Below are 15,830 nucleotides of genomic sequence, written 5' to 3'. Positions count from 1 at the left end.
ATCTGAGGGTTAACTTGCCCTCCAGTGCAGGGTTTTTCTTGCAAGCTAGCTTAGGTCGTCAGTCTCAGGCTCATAATTCACATGTGACCAGTCTCTTCTTCTGCTCTGCCCTGAATCAGAACTGTGCTCTCGCTTTCAACCCACCTCCACCCCAGCATCCACCTGTAGGCTCTGATAGGGGGATTGAAGACGTTATCTCATCACTCCTAAATTCTGCTTTTAAAATATATTTGTGAGGAGTGATGAAATCAGAGTCTGATGTTATGTTGCCATAATTAATGCTTGAACAATTGCAAACATGAGATGACATATTTCAGGCTGCATAATGTGCATACATTTTCAATGGGAGACAGGTCTGGATTGCATGCATGCCAATCTACTACATACGCTCTTTTACTGTAAGGCCATGCTGTGGTAACTGATACAGATTGTGTCTTCACAGTGTCTTATAGAAGTAACATTACATATCTTGTAAAAGAGGGAGTCTTTTGCCAACAGCCACTCCACAGGTGGAGGTCGGTGCTCACAGAAGGAAGTAGTAACTAACAAAGGTGTATCAATGGATTTATCTCACAGGCAAATACAGTGAAGAAACTAGAGCACACAAATCACTTCCCTTTAATTTGAAATCTAATTCAAGTCAAGAAATTCAAATTCAAGTTGAGAATTTCAAATTCTTGTAGAAAATTGAAATTGAAATTGAAATTCAAGTCAAATTAAATTTAAAATTCCAATCAAAATTCCAATTTGAAAGTCAAATCAAAATTCTAATCAAAATTCTAATCTAAAATCAAATCAAAATTCAAATTGTAAATCAAATCCAAATTCAAATTCAAAGCCAAATTCAAATTCAAAGTTAAATCCAAATCAAAATTCAAATCAAAATTCAAACCAAGATTTAAATCAAAATTCAAACCCAAACCCAAATTGAAGTTCAAACCAAGATTCAAATTCAAAGCAAAGTTCAAATGAAAATTCAAACCAAAATTCTAATCAAAATTCTAATTCAAGTGCATTTTCTAATCAAAATTCAAATCAAAATTCAAACCAAGATTTAAATCAAAATTCAAACCCAAATTCAAATTGAAATTCAAACCAAGATTCAAACTCAAAGCAAAATTCAATTGAAAATCCAAACCAAAATTCAAATTGAAATTCAAACCAAAATTCAAATTCGATTCAAATCAAAATTCAAACTGCATTTCAAATCAAAATTCAAATCGAAATTCAAATCAAAATCTAAATCCAAATTCAAATTCAAGTACAATTTCAAATCAAAATTCAAATCAAAATCCAAATTCAAATTCAAGTCGAGAAATTCAAATTATTCAAGTAAAGAAATACAAATTCAAGTTGTGAAATTCAAATTCAGCTAGAGAAATTCAAGTAAATAAATTCAAATTCAAGTTGACAAATTCAAATTCAACTAGAGAAATTCGAATTCAAGTCAAGAATTTCAAATTCATTTTGAGAAATTCAAATTCAAGTTGACACATTCAAATTCAAATTTGTTACTAATAATGTTTCTCATTTTCAGCTTGACTGGTGTGTCTCCTTTCGCTGGCGAGAATGACAGAGCGACTACCTTAAACATCCGTAACTACAACGTGGCGTTTGAAGAGAGCATGTTTTCTGACCTCTGCAAAGAAGCAAAGGGATTCGTCATCAAACTTTTGGTGGTGGACAGACTGTAAGCAAATTTATTCTCTATCCCTAACCTTAAATTGAAGTGTCAAAACAATGGCATGCTCCCTCCTTATGGTGATATTTTCTCCTCTCTCAGGAGGCCCAGTGCTATCGAGTGCCTTCGCCATCCTTGGTTCAAGGTGAGGCGATGATTTTGACAAATACCTCCCTGCTTTGAAGTTCACCAGTGTTGTGACACTTTTATTTATAGCTCAAGTAAAGTTAATGAAAGCTCCCTTCTTTTTGTATTACAGTCACCAACGAACAAAAGCATCAATACAGCGATGTTAAAGCAAGTTTTGTCGAGGAGGCGATGGCAGGTAAGCCACCACTGATGGTGAACTGATAGACATACTGTAAATGAGGAATTAAGAGGTAAAAATGTGATTCCTGGAGGGCCAGAAAACCTTTGTTTTGGATAGAAGTAGCCCTTTTTCTTGCAAGGCCTAAGTAAACAGACCAAAGCTGGTGGGATTGAGTTAAGAGATGCATTCATGAAGATGTACATGACATTTCAGTCAATTTTAAACAAGGCTGACCAGCAGAATCATTTAGGAAAGTTCTTTCTGACAGAAATCAGCCCCCTAACTCAGATTAAATCAGTTTTCTGAGAATTAGCATATAAATTAAAGAGATTTGATACCAAAAGTCACTATCTCATGTTCTCTTTGCTCTTCCTTCCAGCGTTCTCTTATCAACTATAAATCCAAGATGGTGATGCGCTCGATTCCTGAACTTTTAAACGACTCTTCCAGCCATGTCTCCATCGCTGTGGCACGGCACTTAAAAGAAGGCTCCCCTCCGCCCTCCTCCTCCTCAGACTCGGATGCAGATGTGGATGAGCTCCCCTTTATTCCTATGCCGCTGTCCATGGTCTTTTCTGGTTCAAGGGTCTCTCTTAACGAGATCCCAGGGGATGACGATGCAACTGTGCGGCCCGCTGTGGCGTCTGATGGGACAAAGAGGAAGGATAACGTGGAGATAGCAGGTACTAGAGGAGGGGTTAATAAGAGAGATAAAGAAGGAACTGCTAATGAGGAGGAAGCAGAAAAGACAAAACCAGCTCCTCTGAAGAAAGGATCAAGCGTGGAGTCGGAGGATTCACAGACTAAAGCACGGCGGGCGACGATGAGGAGAGGCAGCTCTGCTGACTCAGCACTGCTCCTCCACATCGACCCAGGGGAGGGAGATTCAAATAAAGATTCAGAGCCGAGTAACAAGAGCTTGAAAAAAGCTGTTTCAATGGAGCTGCCCAATCGCAGCCCGAGCCCCGGGGCGGCAAAGTTAAGCCAGGAGGATTACGCCCTGAAACTGGAACTGATGAGGCAGCGGCTGCTCAGGGGAGGCAGCATGGATAAAAAGATGAGCGGCCTGCGCGGACCGTTGTTTGAAACACTCGGGATGGAGGATGAGCGCCGCACAGGGTCTCTGGATCGCAATTTGAGGAAATCAAGAACAGGACCCTCGGCACTTACAAGAGCAGCGTCATCTGAGACTCCTGGGGAGGATGTACCAAAGACTAAAGTGTTTCGTAAAAGCGCCTCCTTCACTCAGGGAGATTCTGAGCCCATGCCCTTGCACCGCAGGTTCGGAGCCCCCTTAGAGATCCCGTCTGCAGGCAGTGGTAGCACAGACGCGAAGAAGCTCCAGGAGGCAACGTCGATGTCCGCACTCACAGAACAAACATCTCTAGAGTCTTCACCAACTTCATTTATATTCCCAACGTCAAGACTGGACCAACAGAACAATGTGAAAGAAAGCAGGGATGAAGTGACAGAAAAAAGGACCAAAAACCAGTCAGAAAAGGCAGAATCAGACTCTATGTCACCTTCTGTAGTCACTCCTATTATTGTAATCGAGGAGGAGGATGAGGAAGATGAGAGGAAAGAGAATCATGAGTTACATATTAATGAAAAAGATGAAAATGAAAATTTGGAATTGGCAGAAAATAGTAAGGTGTCATCTGCAAATGAGAGTATCCCACCATCTAAAATATCTGAAAAAACAGAGCCAAAAAGCCCTATGACTTCAAACGATACAAAGTCTTCAGATATGCCGACATTACCTGAACATGCCGCTGTATTCGCTAAAGTAGCCACAGGGGATAGATCTCCAGTTTCCACATCATCAAACCCTGATCTCCCTGCCCTCCCACGCCAGCCGGTGCTCAGAACAGACATAAAAGACATCGACTCAGAGGAGCTCTTTGAAGCCCGCTTTAAAAAACGAGAGTCGTCTTTGACTCGCGGTCTCCGGAAACTGACCAGAAACAAATCAGAGGAGAAATCACCTGTGCTTAGCCGAAAGGGAGTTGAAGGGGGAGAGGAGGTTTACAGGCCGGGGCCGAGAGGGGCTCCACTTGAAATGGTGTCTAAAGGACTGCAGGAGAAATCCAAATCTGTTCAGGATTTAAGAGAAGAAGATAAGGAAGCAGGGCTTGGTCTGATTGGGAGGTTTTCCCTACGGGCGAAGAGGTCAACATCCGTCGACAAGAAGGGCGAGAAACCAAAGGAGGAAAAGCAGCAGGATGTGAAAGAAACTGCCGTCAGCAAGAGGGTTTCATGGGCGATCGGTCGCAGCAAGTCTCTGGATACAAAAGAGCTGAACAGTGCACAGAAGCAGCTGGAAGAAAAGGAGCAAAGAAAAGCAGAGGAGTCGTCGGTTTCTGCCATGAGGCGAAAGTTTGAGTCCAAAGTGGCTGGGATATCGGCCAGAATAAGGACCCAGTCAGAAGAGAGGAAGGATAAAGACAGTGAAGGAAGTCAGAAAGATCTGAAGAAAGTCTCCGATTCTCCAGTTCTAGCAATGAGGAACAAGTTTGAAAATAAAGTGGCGGGAATTTCCAGCAAAATCAGGAGTCAATCTGAGGAGAGGAAAGACGATGCAGAAGGGAAAAGGACGCCCCTATTTGCACGTCATCGCCATTCCCAATCAGAGGGGCGAGGACTGAAAGGAATGGGCATTCCAGAGAATCAGCTTGCCAAACAAACGGGGGCCGGTGCCTCCAAGGAGTCCATTGAATCCACTTCAAGCATCCAGTCTGAGAGTGACAGGCGATCGCGATGGGATAGGTGGGGTTTATCACGGAGTAAGAAAGACAAAACCCCATCTCAGACGGATCTGCAGTCATCCGCCCCCAAAGAGGAGGGTTTGTCAAAGAGCCAGCAGTTTATCCGCTCTGCTTCGGATTTCGCTCCTGTTTTCCACATCAAACTGAAAGACCACGTCTTATTGGAGGGAGAACCCGTCACTCTGAGCTGCCTCCCCGCTGGGAGTCCACATCCAGAGATTACATGGATGAAAGGTTTCTCTTTAGATATTTAAGTCATATGATAGACTGTTTATAAAGATGGAGAAAGCATGAGCTGCCTGGAAGTGAAGCCAAAGTATTCTGCTCTGGATGGCTAGTTAATATCAGAAATTCAAACTTCTTCAAAGATGATAATCTATAAAGTCGTGTCAAACCCCAATTCTGTCTGGAGTGTTAGTTATTATCATAATGATTTATGTCCAGCTAGACATCTTTCTGAGAAGTTTTAGTTTGATTATTTAATTGATGCAAAAAGGACCAGATATAACCTCATCCCTGTTGGTGAATAATGCTCGTTGCAGCATTTTTAATCAGATTGACACAACAGGAACAAAGCATAATGTATTTCCAATTTTGGGGAAAACAACTACACTATAATATAATACACTACCCATAATCCTTGAGTGTTAGAGCCATATCTTTGATTAGTGGAGCTCGCTGCTATCAACGAAACTTTTACAAACTTGGGCTTTTTGCACCTGATGACGACTGATCCCACTATATAAAAAAAATAATCGAAAAACAACAGATTTGCAGAAGCATGCTAAGCCAATGTTTGTTACGTAGCATACTATAGCTCCTACACATTGGCCCGCCCCCTCACCCACATATGGTGGGCAGAAGTTGTCACAAAGTCAAAGATAACAAACCCCGCCCACTAAAGGAGGTGATTTGATTGGTCAGTTTTACTGCCATTCAGAAATATTCTCTCTTAAATAACATTACTCAGGCACTCCTCAATTTTAAGGGCACACTAGTGAAATAGCTTGAAAGTAAAGCATTTCCTGCCTAGCAACAGCAGCAGTGTAAATTTCAGATTGGATGAAGTACTGTTCTGTTATCTAACCCGTAACACAAATAACAAAAAATGTGAACTGATGACATTTCAGTTGTTATTGTAGGAATTGAACTGGATTGCGGGATGTGTAGTTGTTGTTTTTCCTTGAAAAAAATCTGTGCATAATCTGTAGCAAAGTTTTTGTAGCTTTGAGTATTCAAAAAGCTGGTCGGCTTTGTTTTAGGATTTTTTTGAAATGTCAAAATTTCCTTCAGGAACCAAAGCAAGCAAAAGAGTGGACGGTCACTGTTGAATAAGCTCATATATATGTCAAGGTCAAGCTCGATGGCATCTCTTTTGTCCAAGCTTTTGATGCATCCAGAAACCAACGGCGGTTTTTGGGCTCTTTGGGTATCCACAGGGCAACCAGGGTCTCGTGGCAACCCTACTACCCACCAGGATGGTACCCTAGGCCAGTCCTACTTACCACATCCACCCCTAATTCCACCCTTAAGGTGTAGACTTTGTTACTTCTTTAAGGGATTATTTTCCCATGCCCCTGGTAATATACAAGAACATCTAGAGCAGGACAGGGGTTGTGCCAATCCTCCATCCTTTGGTGCTCAGCTTACTTACCACATCAGTGAATGCATTACCAGATCATCAGAATGTATTTTGGCTTCACTTTTGAACAACAGGAGACATCTTGTCCATATTAATATACTATTGTTGAGTTTTAACAAGAAGCAGCTTTTTTATGTGTTTTATTGTTTTGTTTCTAGATCGCAAACCGCTCGAGGTTGAAGACAGAGTCAACCTCGTGTCACACCCAGACGGCAGGCAGCTTCTGATGATCATGAAATCCAGCCACAAGGACGCTGGAGTTTACGAATGTGTCGCCACCAACCCCATCGCAACCATCACTACCTCCTGCACGCTTTCCATAGCCAGTGAGTCCCCTAAAGACATTAATAATGTGTTTTTAAGTTAATTTGATACTGAATACAGGGGTGAAATGGGATTTAGGAATGGGTAACTGGAGATCTTCGTTAACATCAGAGCTGCAAATTGAATAAGCTCACTTTCCAGGATTTCTACCCTTTTATGGACAAACAGTAATGATCATTAAAGTGTGATGTATTTTACATAATTTAATTTTAATAGCAGGAAGAATGGTTTGACTATTAATCCAGCTGGAATGAATATTAATGCCAACAGATTAGCTTTACAGTAGATTAACTAAATGGATTTTTCCCTCTTATTCATCATATCATTGGAATAAATGATGCTTCGTGCAGTGTGGCGGCTCATATTCCAGTCTGCAGTCATGCCCTTTACAAATAGAGTGTAATGAGAGCAGCTCTGCTTAGTTTCTGTAACAATGATAACAATGAGGCTTCAGCAGGAGGCGTATTTCTCCGCTGTCAGGTTCCATCGATTGAATTTGGACTTTATTTGTTACGGCTGTTAGAATCTCAGCCAATGGAGCGATTCGTCTCCCCTCAATAATCTATCAGGAGTGTGAAAAATATCTCAGACAGCTTATCTCATCCGAAGAATCGGCCTCTCTGCTGCTTCAGGTGTACACGCTAAATGGGAAATGTATTTTTGAGATTAAGGAAGGACTATTTGTGTCAAGTTTAGTTTGATGAAACGACAAACATGAGTTGTCTTTGTGCCTTGAGCTTGCCTCTTTTTCTTTAGCTTTAATTGTGACAGTTGCTGAAAGTTGCAACAGAATTATAATAGAGATGATTTCCTGCAAAGTGAGGCCTTTTTAAGTGGTCTTTAAGCACTGTGACATCCAGAATGTGAGTCACACCGGTATATAAGACTGTTTAGGGGGGGTTTGAAGAGGGTTTAAAGGGTGTTCTTGTGTGAGGACTTCAATTGCATTCATCAAATTCCTCATTGTGCAGTTTCTGTGCAGCTGTTTAGCTCTTTTTGTACCATTTGCTTTCACCATGTGGAGTTTGTAATCCTGCTAGCTAACATGCTGCCCTCCTTTGGTCACTTGTCTTTAACAGATGAGTCTTTTCAGTCAAACTCTCAATATTTGTGCCAAGGCTTCTGCAATTGAAATGCTTCTTTAGAGATCAACAGGTCAAATTCTCTCACCTTACCTCTCCTGCAAACTGTAATAGGGAGACCCTTAGAGGGTCAACTGGTTGAGAAAGGTTGATGGACAAATGGCCAACTGCTCTCTTATTGGCCCTGTGAATCATGTGGGATTGCAAGTGAGGGTGAAAGATTAGATTCTCACGTTTATAGAAGTGTTTAAACCGAATTTCTATGACTTAAAATGTCAAAGATATTAATAAAAACTACAAAAATGTGCCAAAGACTGCTTAGACCTCAGAGGGTTAAGCAGGGTTTGCTTTAAACTTTAGAGGACTGAACTAGATTTAAATATCGGTACTGATACTGGTATCGGCTAGAATAAATTTGAAAGTATCAGCATGTTTTAAAGGATATTTTCATTTTTTAAATCAAACATCCTATCCCACCAGCTTCTTCAATGACAAGTCGCAGCCCAGAAATGTTCATGTTTATGTTCATTGTTCATTTTTATTTTAATGAATAATTTTGCAGTTTGGATCTTGAATGGAACAAAATATGTGACCTAAAAGACAGGCAGTCCAAAACCGACACATTTCACACCTCATTTCCCTGCAATTGCCAGTAAACTTTAGCCTATTTCCAGAAATCTTGCAAAATCACCTCATAAGAGTGGGAAAAGCTGTTTTGTTATTGCATGATGATGAGATAAATGAGTTGAAATATCGAGAAAATGTACAAATGTATTAATAGGTGTCCACCAAGGACTTTTCATTGACTTAAAACAGCTGAAAACAGCTCTGTGACCTAATTTTGGGTCCTGACCCACCAGTTGAGAACCACTGATCTAAGCTATAAGTTTAAAGTCCTTGTGAAGTGATAAAAAAACTGTATTTTAGGTTTGTTGTGTGACAGGCCACTGTGTTATGAACCACCATGCCAAATTCTAGTTGTCAAAATCATCTCTAAGTTTATGAAATTAAGCTTCGAAATCATAAAAATTCAGGCTGGTGTGGGCGTGTCGGTTGAATGAGCTGAAGCCACGACCACTCACAAGAAATACGTTCCTCTCAAATTAAAAATATGCTACAGTGCAGCTGCTTGGCTCTGTGCCGGAGCAGAGATAGAAGTTGGGGATAAAAATTTACTGTTTTCTGGCACAAAATTCTTCCTTATGATACTTTGAATGACCCGTAGACCACCGTGGCTGATTGATTTGGGAAATTTACCTCATAGCGAAAAAAAACACAGCATGTAGCTAGCATGTTGAGATGCACATATGCTTGTAAAAACACATCTTACAGTGAAACAACCTACATATACACCCTTTAAACCGCATCACAGTTGAAATCCCAAGCCTCTTGACTAAAATATAAAAACAGAACCATCAAAAGTATCTTAATTTTAAAGTTTTTTTTCCAAAATCCTTGTTAAACAGATTTTGTTTCTATAAATATCAACTTAACCATGCTGTTTTTCTATCTTAAGGTGTCCCTAAACGCCCAGGAACCCCTGAAGTCCCTCAGACGTACAACAACACGGCTCTGGTTCTGTGGAAACCAGCTGACACCAAGTCACCATGCAGCTACAACCTTGAGAGAAAGACAGAGGGTGAGCAAGAAATTTGATTAAAAGCCAAGCATGGGAACATCTCCATGTTTATAGTTTGTGTTATAATAGTTGCCGCTTTTAAAACTACATCCTCTTTTGTGTTATTGTCAAGAAAATTCAAATAAACGAGGAGTTCGAGCTCCTGGAGGCTGCCGGTGTCTGAAAATGTCTGACAATATTTGGCTTTATACCGTCTGCGAAGAAGGAAATAAGTTTTCTAATCCACAGACACCAATTAGACGGAGAAAATGAGTCAGACCGCCAGGGAATACAGACTGTACTCATTCTGCTGTCGAAGCTTTTTGTCATTATGCAACTTTAATCATCGTTATGTCATAATGCAGTGGATGGAAATGAAGTCTACAGAACTCTGAGACTAGCACACTCCAAGTTCGTTAATATTTATTGAACTTTTTTGCTCTTGATTCTGGCTTGTTTTGCTTGTTTTGCCTTATCGTCTTGTTCCAGATTTCATCTTTGCCAGGCAGCGTGGGTGTACTCTGAGTACAGTGTATTATGAGCTCATTTACATTTTAATTCAGCTCTTTTTTACATGAATATATAAGAAATTAAAGGCTTTGACAGATGATTTTTACAGCAGCCAAATTAGGCATTAACTGGTTTGCATTTAAGCCAGATTTTACAAATTAAATGACATCAAGTCATATTACTTTGACAACGCTGCCATCTGCTGGCAAATCTGTGCACTGCAACTAATTCTTCAAAGGAAGCAAAGCTAAAATTCAGGATTTTCTTACAAACATCATAACATTTCTTTCCCTCTCTCTCCTGCAGGTGATTCTAACTGGATGACTGTCGCCACCGGGGTCGTCGACTGTTACTACAACGTCTCAGATTTACCGCCAGGGGCTGCCTTTAGGTTCAGAGTCTGCTGTGTGAACAAAGCAGGACAAGGACCGCACAGTAACAGCTCTGCTCCCGTCAGCCTTGACTCAACAGGTAGATGATCAATCAGTCAGCCAAACTTTATTCATAAAGTTATCAACTGCAGTTTATAGCACAAGAGAATTGAAAAGATGGACACAAAGGTACAAGGTAAAGCTTAAGTGATGTCGCACTCTTGTATATAAAAAGTACACAAAACTGTACAGAATTTTGTAGACATTCAACCTGGTGGCGGTGTAGAGAGAAGATGATATATTGAACTTTTAACCTTTATTTTGACAGGACAGCTAAAGAGAGACAGGAAATATGGAGAGAGACAGTGGGGTATGATTCAGTGTATTTTCTGGCAGTCGCATTTCCTGGTTGATTTAAGGCTCAGAAATCAGGAAAAGCCCTTGTTATTCAATTTTTTTCATTTTTGACTGAAAATGGAAATAAAGTGAAAAATATGCAGATTACCCCTTTTTTGCTGCTGAAAAAAAAGAGCCATTTTCCCTTTTTTTTCTTCTAAATAAGATAAAATAACGGAAAAAACAAGCCATTTTCGTCATTTTTTTGTTTTGAAAAAAAGAGAAAACATTGACAAAAACGTGTTGTTTTCCCATTTTTTCCTTAAAAGAATAAACATATGGAAAAAACAAGCCTTTTTCTGTAGATGGAAAAACAAGCCATTTTTCCTTTTTTTGGTTTTGAAAAAAAAACAGAAAAACAAGCTATTTTCTCTTCTTTTGGTTCCTTATAAAAAGAAAAACTGAAAACAAGCCTTTTTTGGTCCTAAAATAATAAACAGATGAAAAAAAAACATTTTCCTATTTTTCTTTTTTTCTGAAGAAAAAAAGAATAAAAATGAGCCATTTTCTATTTCTTTTTGGTTCTGAAAGAAAAAAGCAAAAATAGAAAAACAAGCCTTTTGGCTTTTTTGTCCTAAACAATAAACAGAAAAAAAAAACTTTTTTTCCAATATTTTGTTTCCAAAAAAGGTAAACTAGCCAGTTTCCCATTTTTCACTTCTGAAAAACACAGGTCGAAAAAAAAAAACACAAAAAAACAAGTAATTTACTTTGAAAAAAAAAAAAAAAACGGAAAAACAAAGGGTCCCCCCCCCCATTTTTTTACTCCTGAAAAAGAAAGGAAAAAAAAATTTTTTTTTTTTGTTTTGTTTCAGTCACATAAAATTGGACAGAAGGAAAACATTTTTTAAGTGCTTTTTGTTCTAAATCCCTTTTTTTTTTTTTTTTTTTTCTTTTTTTGTTTTGATAAAATATTTTAAACAAGGAAATCATGTGGCCCAGTTGGTCAGGTGAACATTTCAAAATAAAAGTGCTCATATCAAAATGTTGGCCTACATTGCCATATGTTGTGTTTTTCAGTATAATAGGCCTATGAAATCTATGCAGTGTATTAGAAATAATGTCAGTAGTTACAGTACTTGTGATTTGCTGGACTTAATGTTTGGAGAAAATACATTTTTCTGAAAAAAAGCTTGGACTGTTTGAGGTTTTCATTCGTGTACACAGCAGGAGTCAAATGTTCAGTTCATGATTGTCTAAAAATAAGAGTTTCTCCTGATTTCTGTGGCTTGTTTTAACCAGGAAATGGTCCAAACAGAGCCAGGACCGGTACTTAATCCTAAGACCAGTGTGTCAAGAACTGGTCCATGCCTGCTCTATCGACTGAGCTTAAATGGCACCCACTGTCTAACTGCCTTTAACTGTGTCCCGGTGCCTTATGAGGGTCCAGCATGACAAAATTACAGTTCAGTATCACTCAGGTGTAATTATTTTTCATCTGTGTGTTTGTTTCCACAGCAGGAGGAAGTCCACCTGCCGTAGCCGTTGTAAAAACAATCCCACCTGCGCCTGTCGTCACCTCCTCAGTCACCGTCCCCCCTCTCAAACCCGTCCAGAACAGCGCTCCCAGGGTCACGGCCTCCGCCATCACCTCCACCTCTCCTTCTCATGCTGCCTCTCCTCCACCTGTGGTAGAACCAACCAAGGAGGCTCAGAAAGCCCCCCCCTCTATCCCATCTTCAGCTCCAGTCAAAGCTCCTCCACCTTTTGTCCTCCCCAAACCACAGAGTCCCATAAATATAGTGTCCCCTATGACCCAGACCCCACCCATATCTCCTCCTCTCGTGACTCCACCAGCGACTCCACCCAAACCCACAGTGGCTTCTGTTCCCACGTACGTCCCCACCATTGCCGTCACTGCCCGAGTCGCCCCGAGTCCCATCTCCTTTACCCCACAAGTGCTGCAGAGCTCCAGCCTAAGCCCCATCGCTGATGGAGCCAACACCCCCACCAGGGGGACCCCGTCAGGACGATCTACACCCTCCACCACACTGCGACAAGGGGTACCACAGAAACCATACACCTTCTTAGACGAAAAGGCCAGGTGAGAAAGAGAAACAAATCAAACTCTGATGCATTTTTTTAACAGTGGTAAGATGAAGGAGAACTCAACTCATAAAAACTCAGTTTAGTTTTCCAGATGCAGAATTCACCACTGCTCTATAAAAGCAGCTGTGAAGCTGATGTATAGAAGACTTCAAAGCTACTTTCCCCACAAGTTAATTAATCTGTTTTTATGCTCTGCTTTATAGTCAAATTATTTCAGTGCACACTCAGATCTCCTACTGTGCTCAAACTGCTTTTTAAAGAACATTTGTAAGGGTTTTTCTCAGAGTTAAAAGAGAATTATTACAATATTTTGGTTTAAAAAAGTTTCTACCTAAATACTTGTATGTTTGTTAAATGTATGGGATTTTGGACAAAAATCATGTGTTTTATCATGTGTATTTATAATGAAAAATAGTTTGTTTGTTTTTTTTTGCAAAATTCTTCAGTTGTCAGAACAGAGACGAAGAATATGTATTTAAATTTTTCCCAGGAACATAATAACATTTATATATATAAACCAATATCCAAGACAAAACAAAAAAAGACAAAAATTGATATAAAATATCATATAAATAAAAAAATATATCAGAACACTGCTAACAGGAGAAAGCATAAAGAATCTTCAAATAATTAGAAAAAAAACAACAGAGCTCATATCCCAGAAAAATGTTGAGCAAACAAATTTTTTAAAAAAGAAAGGAAAACGAAAGCTGACCAAAAACAAGCCTAACAAAGAAAACATTGAATCATTGAGCTTGTAAACAGGGAAAAAAACAAAGGAAGAAGAAATCACAAAAAAACTAATAAAAACAAAGCTTACAGACAACAATATTTTGAAGAAATAAACATTAAGCCAATAAAAAAAGCTTACAAACATAATAAACAAGCAAGACTAGCATACAAACAAAACAATTAACAACCAAGAATAATAACCCCCCTCCCCCAAAAAATAGACAGGAAAACAAATAATGAACAAAAGTAACAAAGAAAAAGTAAAAGCAATGACCAAAACAGACGACAAAAAAAGCAAAGAAACAAAACACAACAGAGATAACCCCCCGAAACAGAAAAACAATCACTAAGACAAACAAAAACAAAATTTTAAAAAATGAAAATAAATACAGCTCAAACTATACAAATAAAAAAATCCCAGAAAAAAATCAAACTAGATATACAAACCCCCCCAAAAGTGGAACTAACCAAATAAACAAAAACTAGCATGCAAACAAAACAAACCAAGATTACACAGAAACAAAATCAGGAAAAACAATCAATTCACAAAAGTGACAAAAGACAACAACTACAAAAAAACAAACAAAAACAAAACAAAACAAAACAAAGCTAACAAACAAAAAAGATCTGTTTTTTTTTTTTTTTTTTTCTTTTACCTCTATGTCTTGCTAAATGTAATTTTTAACAGTATAAATTTAACATTAAAACTGTTGAATTAATTTTGTTTTATTTCCTCAGGGGTCGTTTTGGAGTCATCCGAGAGTGCCGTGAGAACCTGACGGGTAAAATCTACATGGCTAAGATCATTCCCTACAGCCAGGAGGACAAACAGAGCGTCCTGAAGGAGTACGAGATCCTAAAGTCACTGCACAACGAGAAGATCATGGCTCTGCACGAGGCCTACATCACGCCGCGGTACCTGGTCCTGGTGGCCGAGTACTGCACGGGAAAAGAGCTGCTGTTCAGCCTCATAGACAGGTAAATACGGTGGCCCTAAAGCACAAAACTCAACTGCAGAAAACAAAACACAACTAAAGCAAACTAAACACAACTGCAAATAGAAAAAGGAAAATCAGAAAACACAACTGCAGTATATTCTGCCTGCAGGTACCTGCCTCTTCAGTTTTGAGTTAATTTTGTTGTGTTTCCTGTTTTTGCGGTTGTGTTTAGTTTTTTGCAATTTTGTTTTAGTCTTTTGCTGTTGTTTTTTCTTTTTTATTGTCGTTTTTTTTTTTTACAGTTGTGTTTGGTTTTTTGAGTTGTGTTTATTCTTTTTTCCAGTTATGTTTTTTGATTTTCGGTTGTGTTTATTTATTTATTTATTTTTTTCAGTTACGTTTTTTTCTGTTGTTTTTTTTTTTTTAGAGTTATGTTTTTTTTGTTTCAGCTGTATTTATTTTTTTGAAGTTATATTTTTTATTTGCGGTTGTGTTTATTTTTTGCAGCTAGTTTTTTTTTTGCATTTTTAGTTCTGTTTATTTTTTGCTGTGATGATTTTTTTATTTTCAGTTCTTTTTACTTTTTTGCAGTTATGTTTTTTTTTTAATTTGCAGTTGTGTTTTGCACCTCAGGGCCACCGTACATAAAGGCTGTGGGAAGAGTCACCTCATATGATAGAGAAATTTTCCAATTTTTAAGCCTTAAAAGTACTATATTTGCTTTACTCTGAAGGTTTCGTTATTCCGAGGATGACGTGGTGGGTTACTTAGTCCAGATCCTGCAGGGAGTTGAGTACCTCCACAACCGCCGCGTCCTCCACCTGGACCTGAAGCCTGATAACATCATGGTGACCAACCTGAACGCAGTTAAGATTGTGGACTTTGGCAGCGCTCAGAGCTTCAACCCGCTGAGCCTCAGACACAGAGACTCAGGAGCAGGGACGCTCGAGTACATGGGTGAGGATAAAAATACAAATTCCTCTTCACTCGCCCCCCATAGATTAATTTTTGTCACAATGTTGTGTAAGTTTTTCCAATTTTCCATCCTCTACAAATATGACTGAAGCTCCTGAGATGATTAAAGGTGAAGTGGTCGGACCTCCTGCAGACATCTGGAGTGTTGGAGTCATCGCACACATCCTGTAAGCTTTAGGTCACATCAGTTATAATCACCCAGATTTATCACTGCATTTTGGGAAATTTCTAGCCTTTTTTGTGTTTTTACACCAGGCTTGGTGGTCGGCTCCCCTTTGAAGACAAAGACCCTGTCCAAGTGGAATCCAAAATCCTGATGGCGAAGTTTGACCCCACTAAACTCTACCCTAACGTGTCCCAAAGTGCCTCCGCCTTTCTCAAAAAGATGTTGAGCAGTTACCCATGGTGAGTACGATTTTCTCTTCACCCTCCCTTTA

General features: G+C 39.2%; 1 protein-coding gene across 7 annotated transcripts in view; it reads left to right on the top strand.

Annotated features, from left to right (window-relative positions):
• spega (striated muscle enriched protein kinase a) overlaps positions 1-15,830 on the top strand; it is an 88,272-nt gene that overhangs the window by 71,222 nt on the left and 1,220 nt on the right. For all 7 annotated transcript variants that reach the window (XM_041781645.1, XM_041781643.1, XM_041781644.1 and 4 more), the window contains 12 exons: positions 1,538-1,690; positions 1,784-1,826; positions 1,941-2,006; positions 2,371-4,990; positions 6,557-6,724; positions 9,321-9,443; positions 10,239-10,403; positions 12,158-12,743; positions 14,219-14,458; positions 15,152-15,375; positions 15,485-15,560; positions 15,649-15,798. In XM_041781645.1, the coding sequence (XP_041637579.1) occupies positions 1,538-1,690; positions 1,784-1,826; positions 1,941-2,006; positions 2,371-4,990; positions 6,557-6,724; positions 9,321-9,443; positions 10,239-10,403; positions 12,158-12,743; positions 14,219-14,458; positions 15,152-15,375; positions 15,485-15,560; positions 15,649-15,798 (4,614 nt within the window). The remainder of the gene's footprint in view (positions 1-1,537; positions 1,691-1,783; positions 1,827-1,940; positions 2,007-2,370; positions 4,991-6,556; positions 6,725-9,320; positions 9,444-10,238; positions 10,404-12,157; positions 12,744-14,218; positions 14,459-15,151; positions 15,376-15,484; positions 15,561-15,648; positions 15,799-15,830) is intronic.

Source organism: Cheilinus undulatus, linkage group 24, assembly GCF_018320785.1.
Source record: "Cheilinus undulatus linkage group 24, ASM1832078v1, whole genome shotgun sequence".
In the NCBI taxonomy this organism is placed as follows: Eukaryota; Metazoa; Chordata; class Actinopteri; order Labriformes; family Labridae; genus Cheilinus; species Cheilinus undulatus.
Note: the sequence above shows the minus strand (reverse complement) of the source record. Positions and strands in the feature narration are given on the sequence as shown.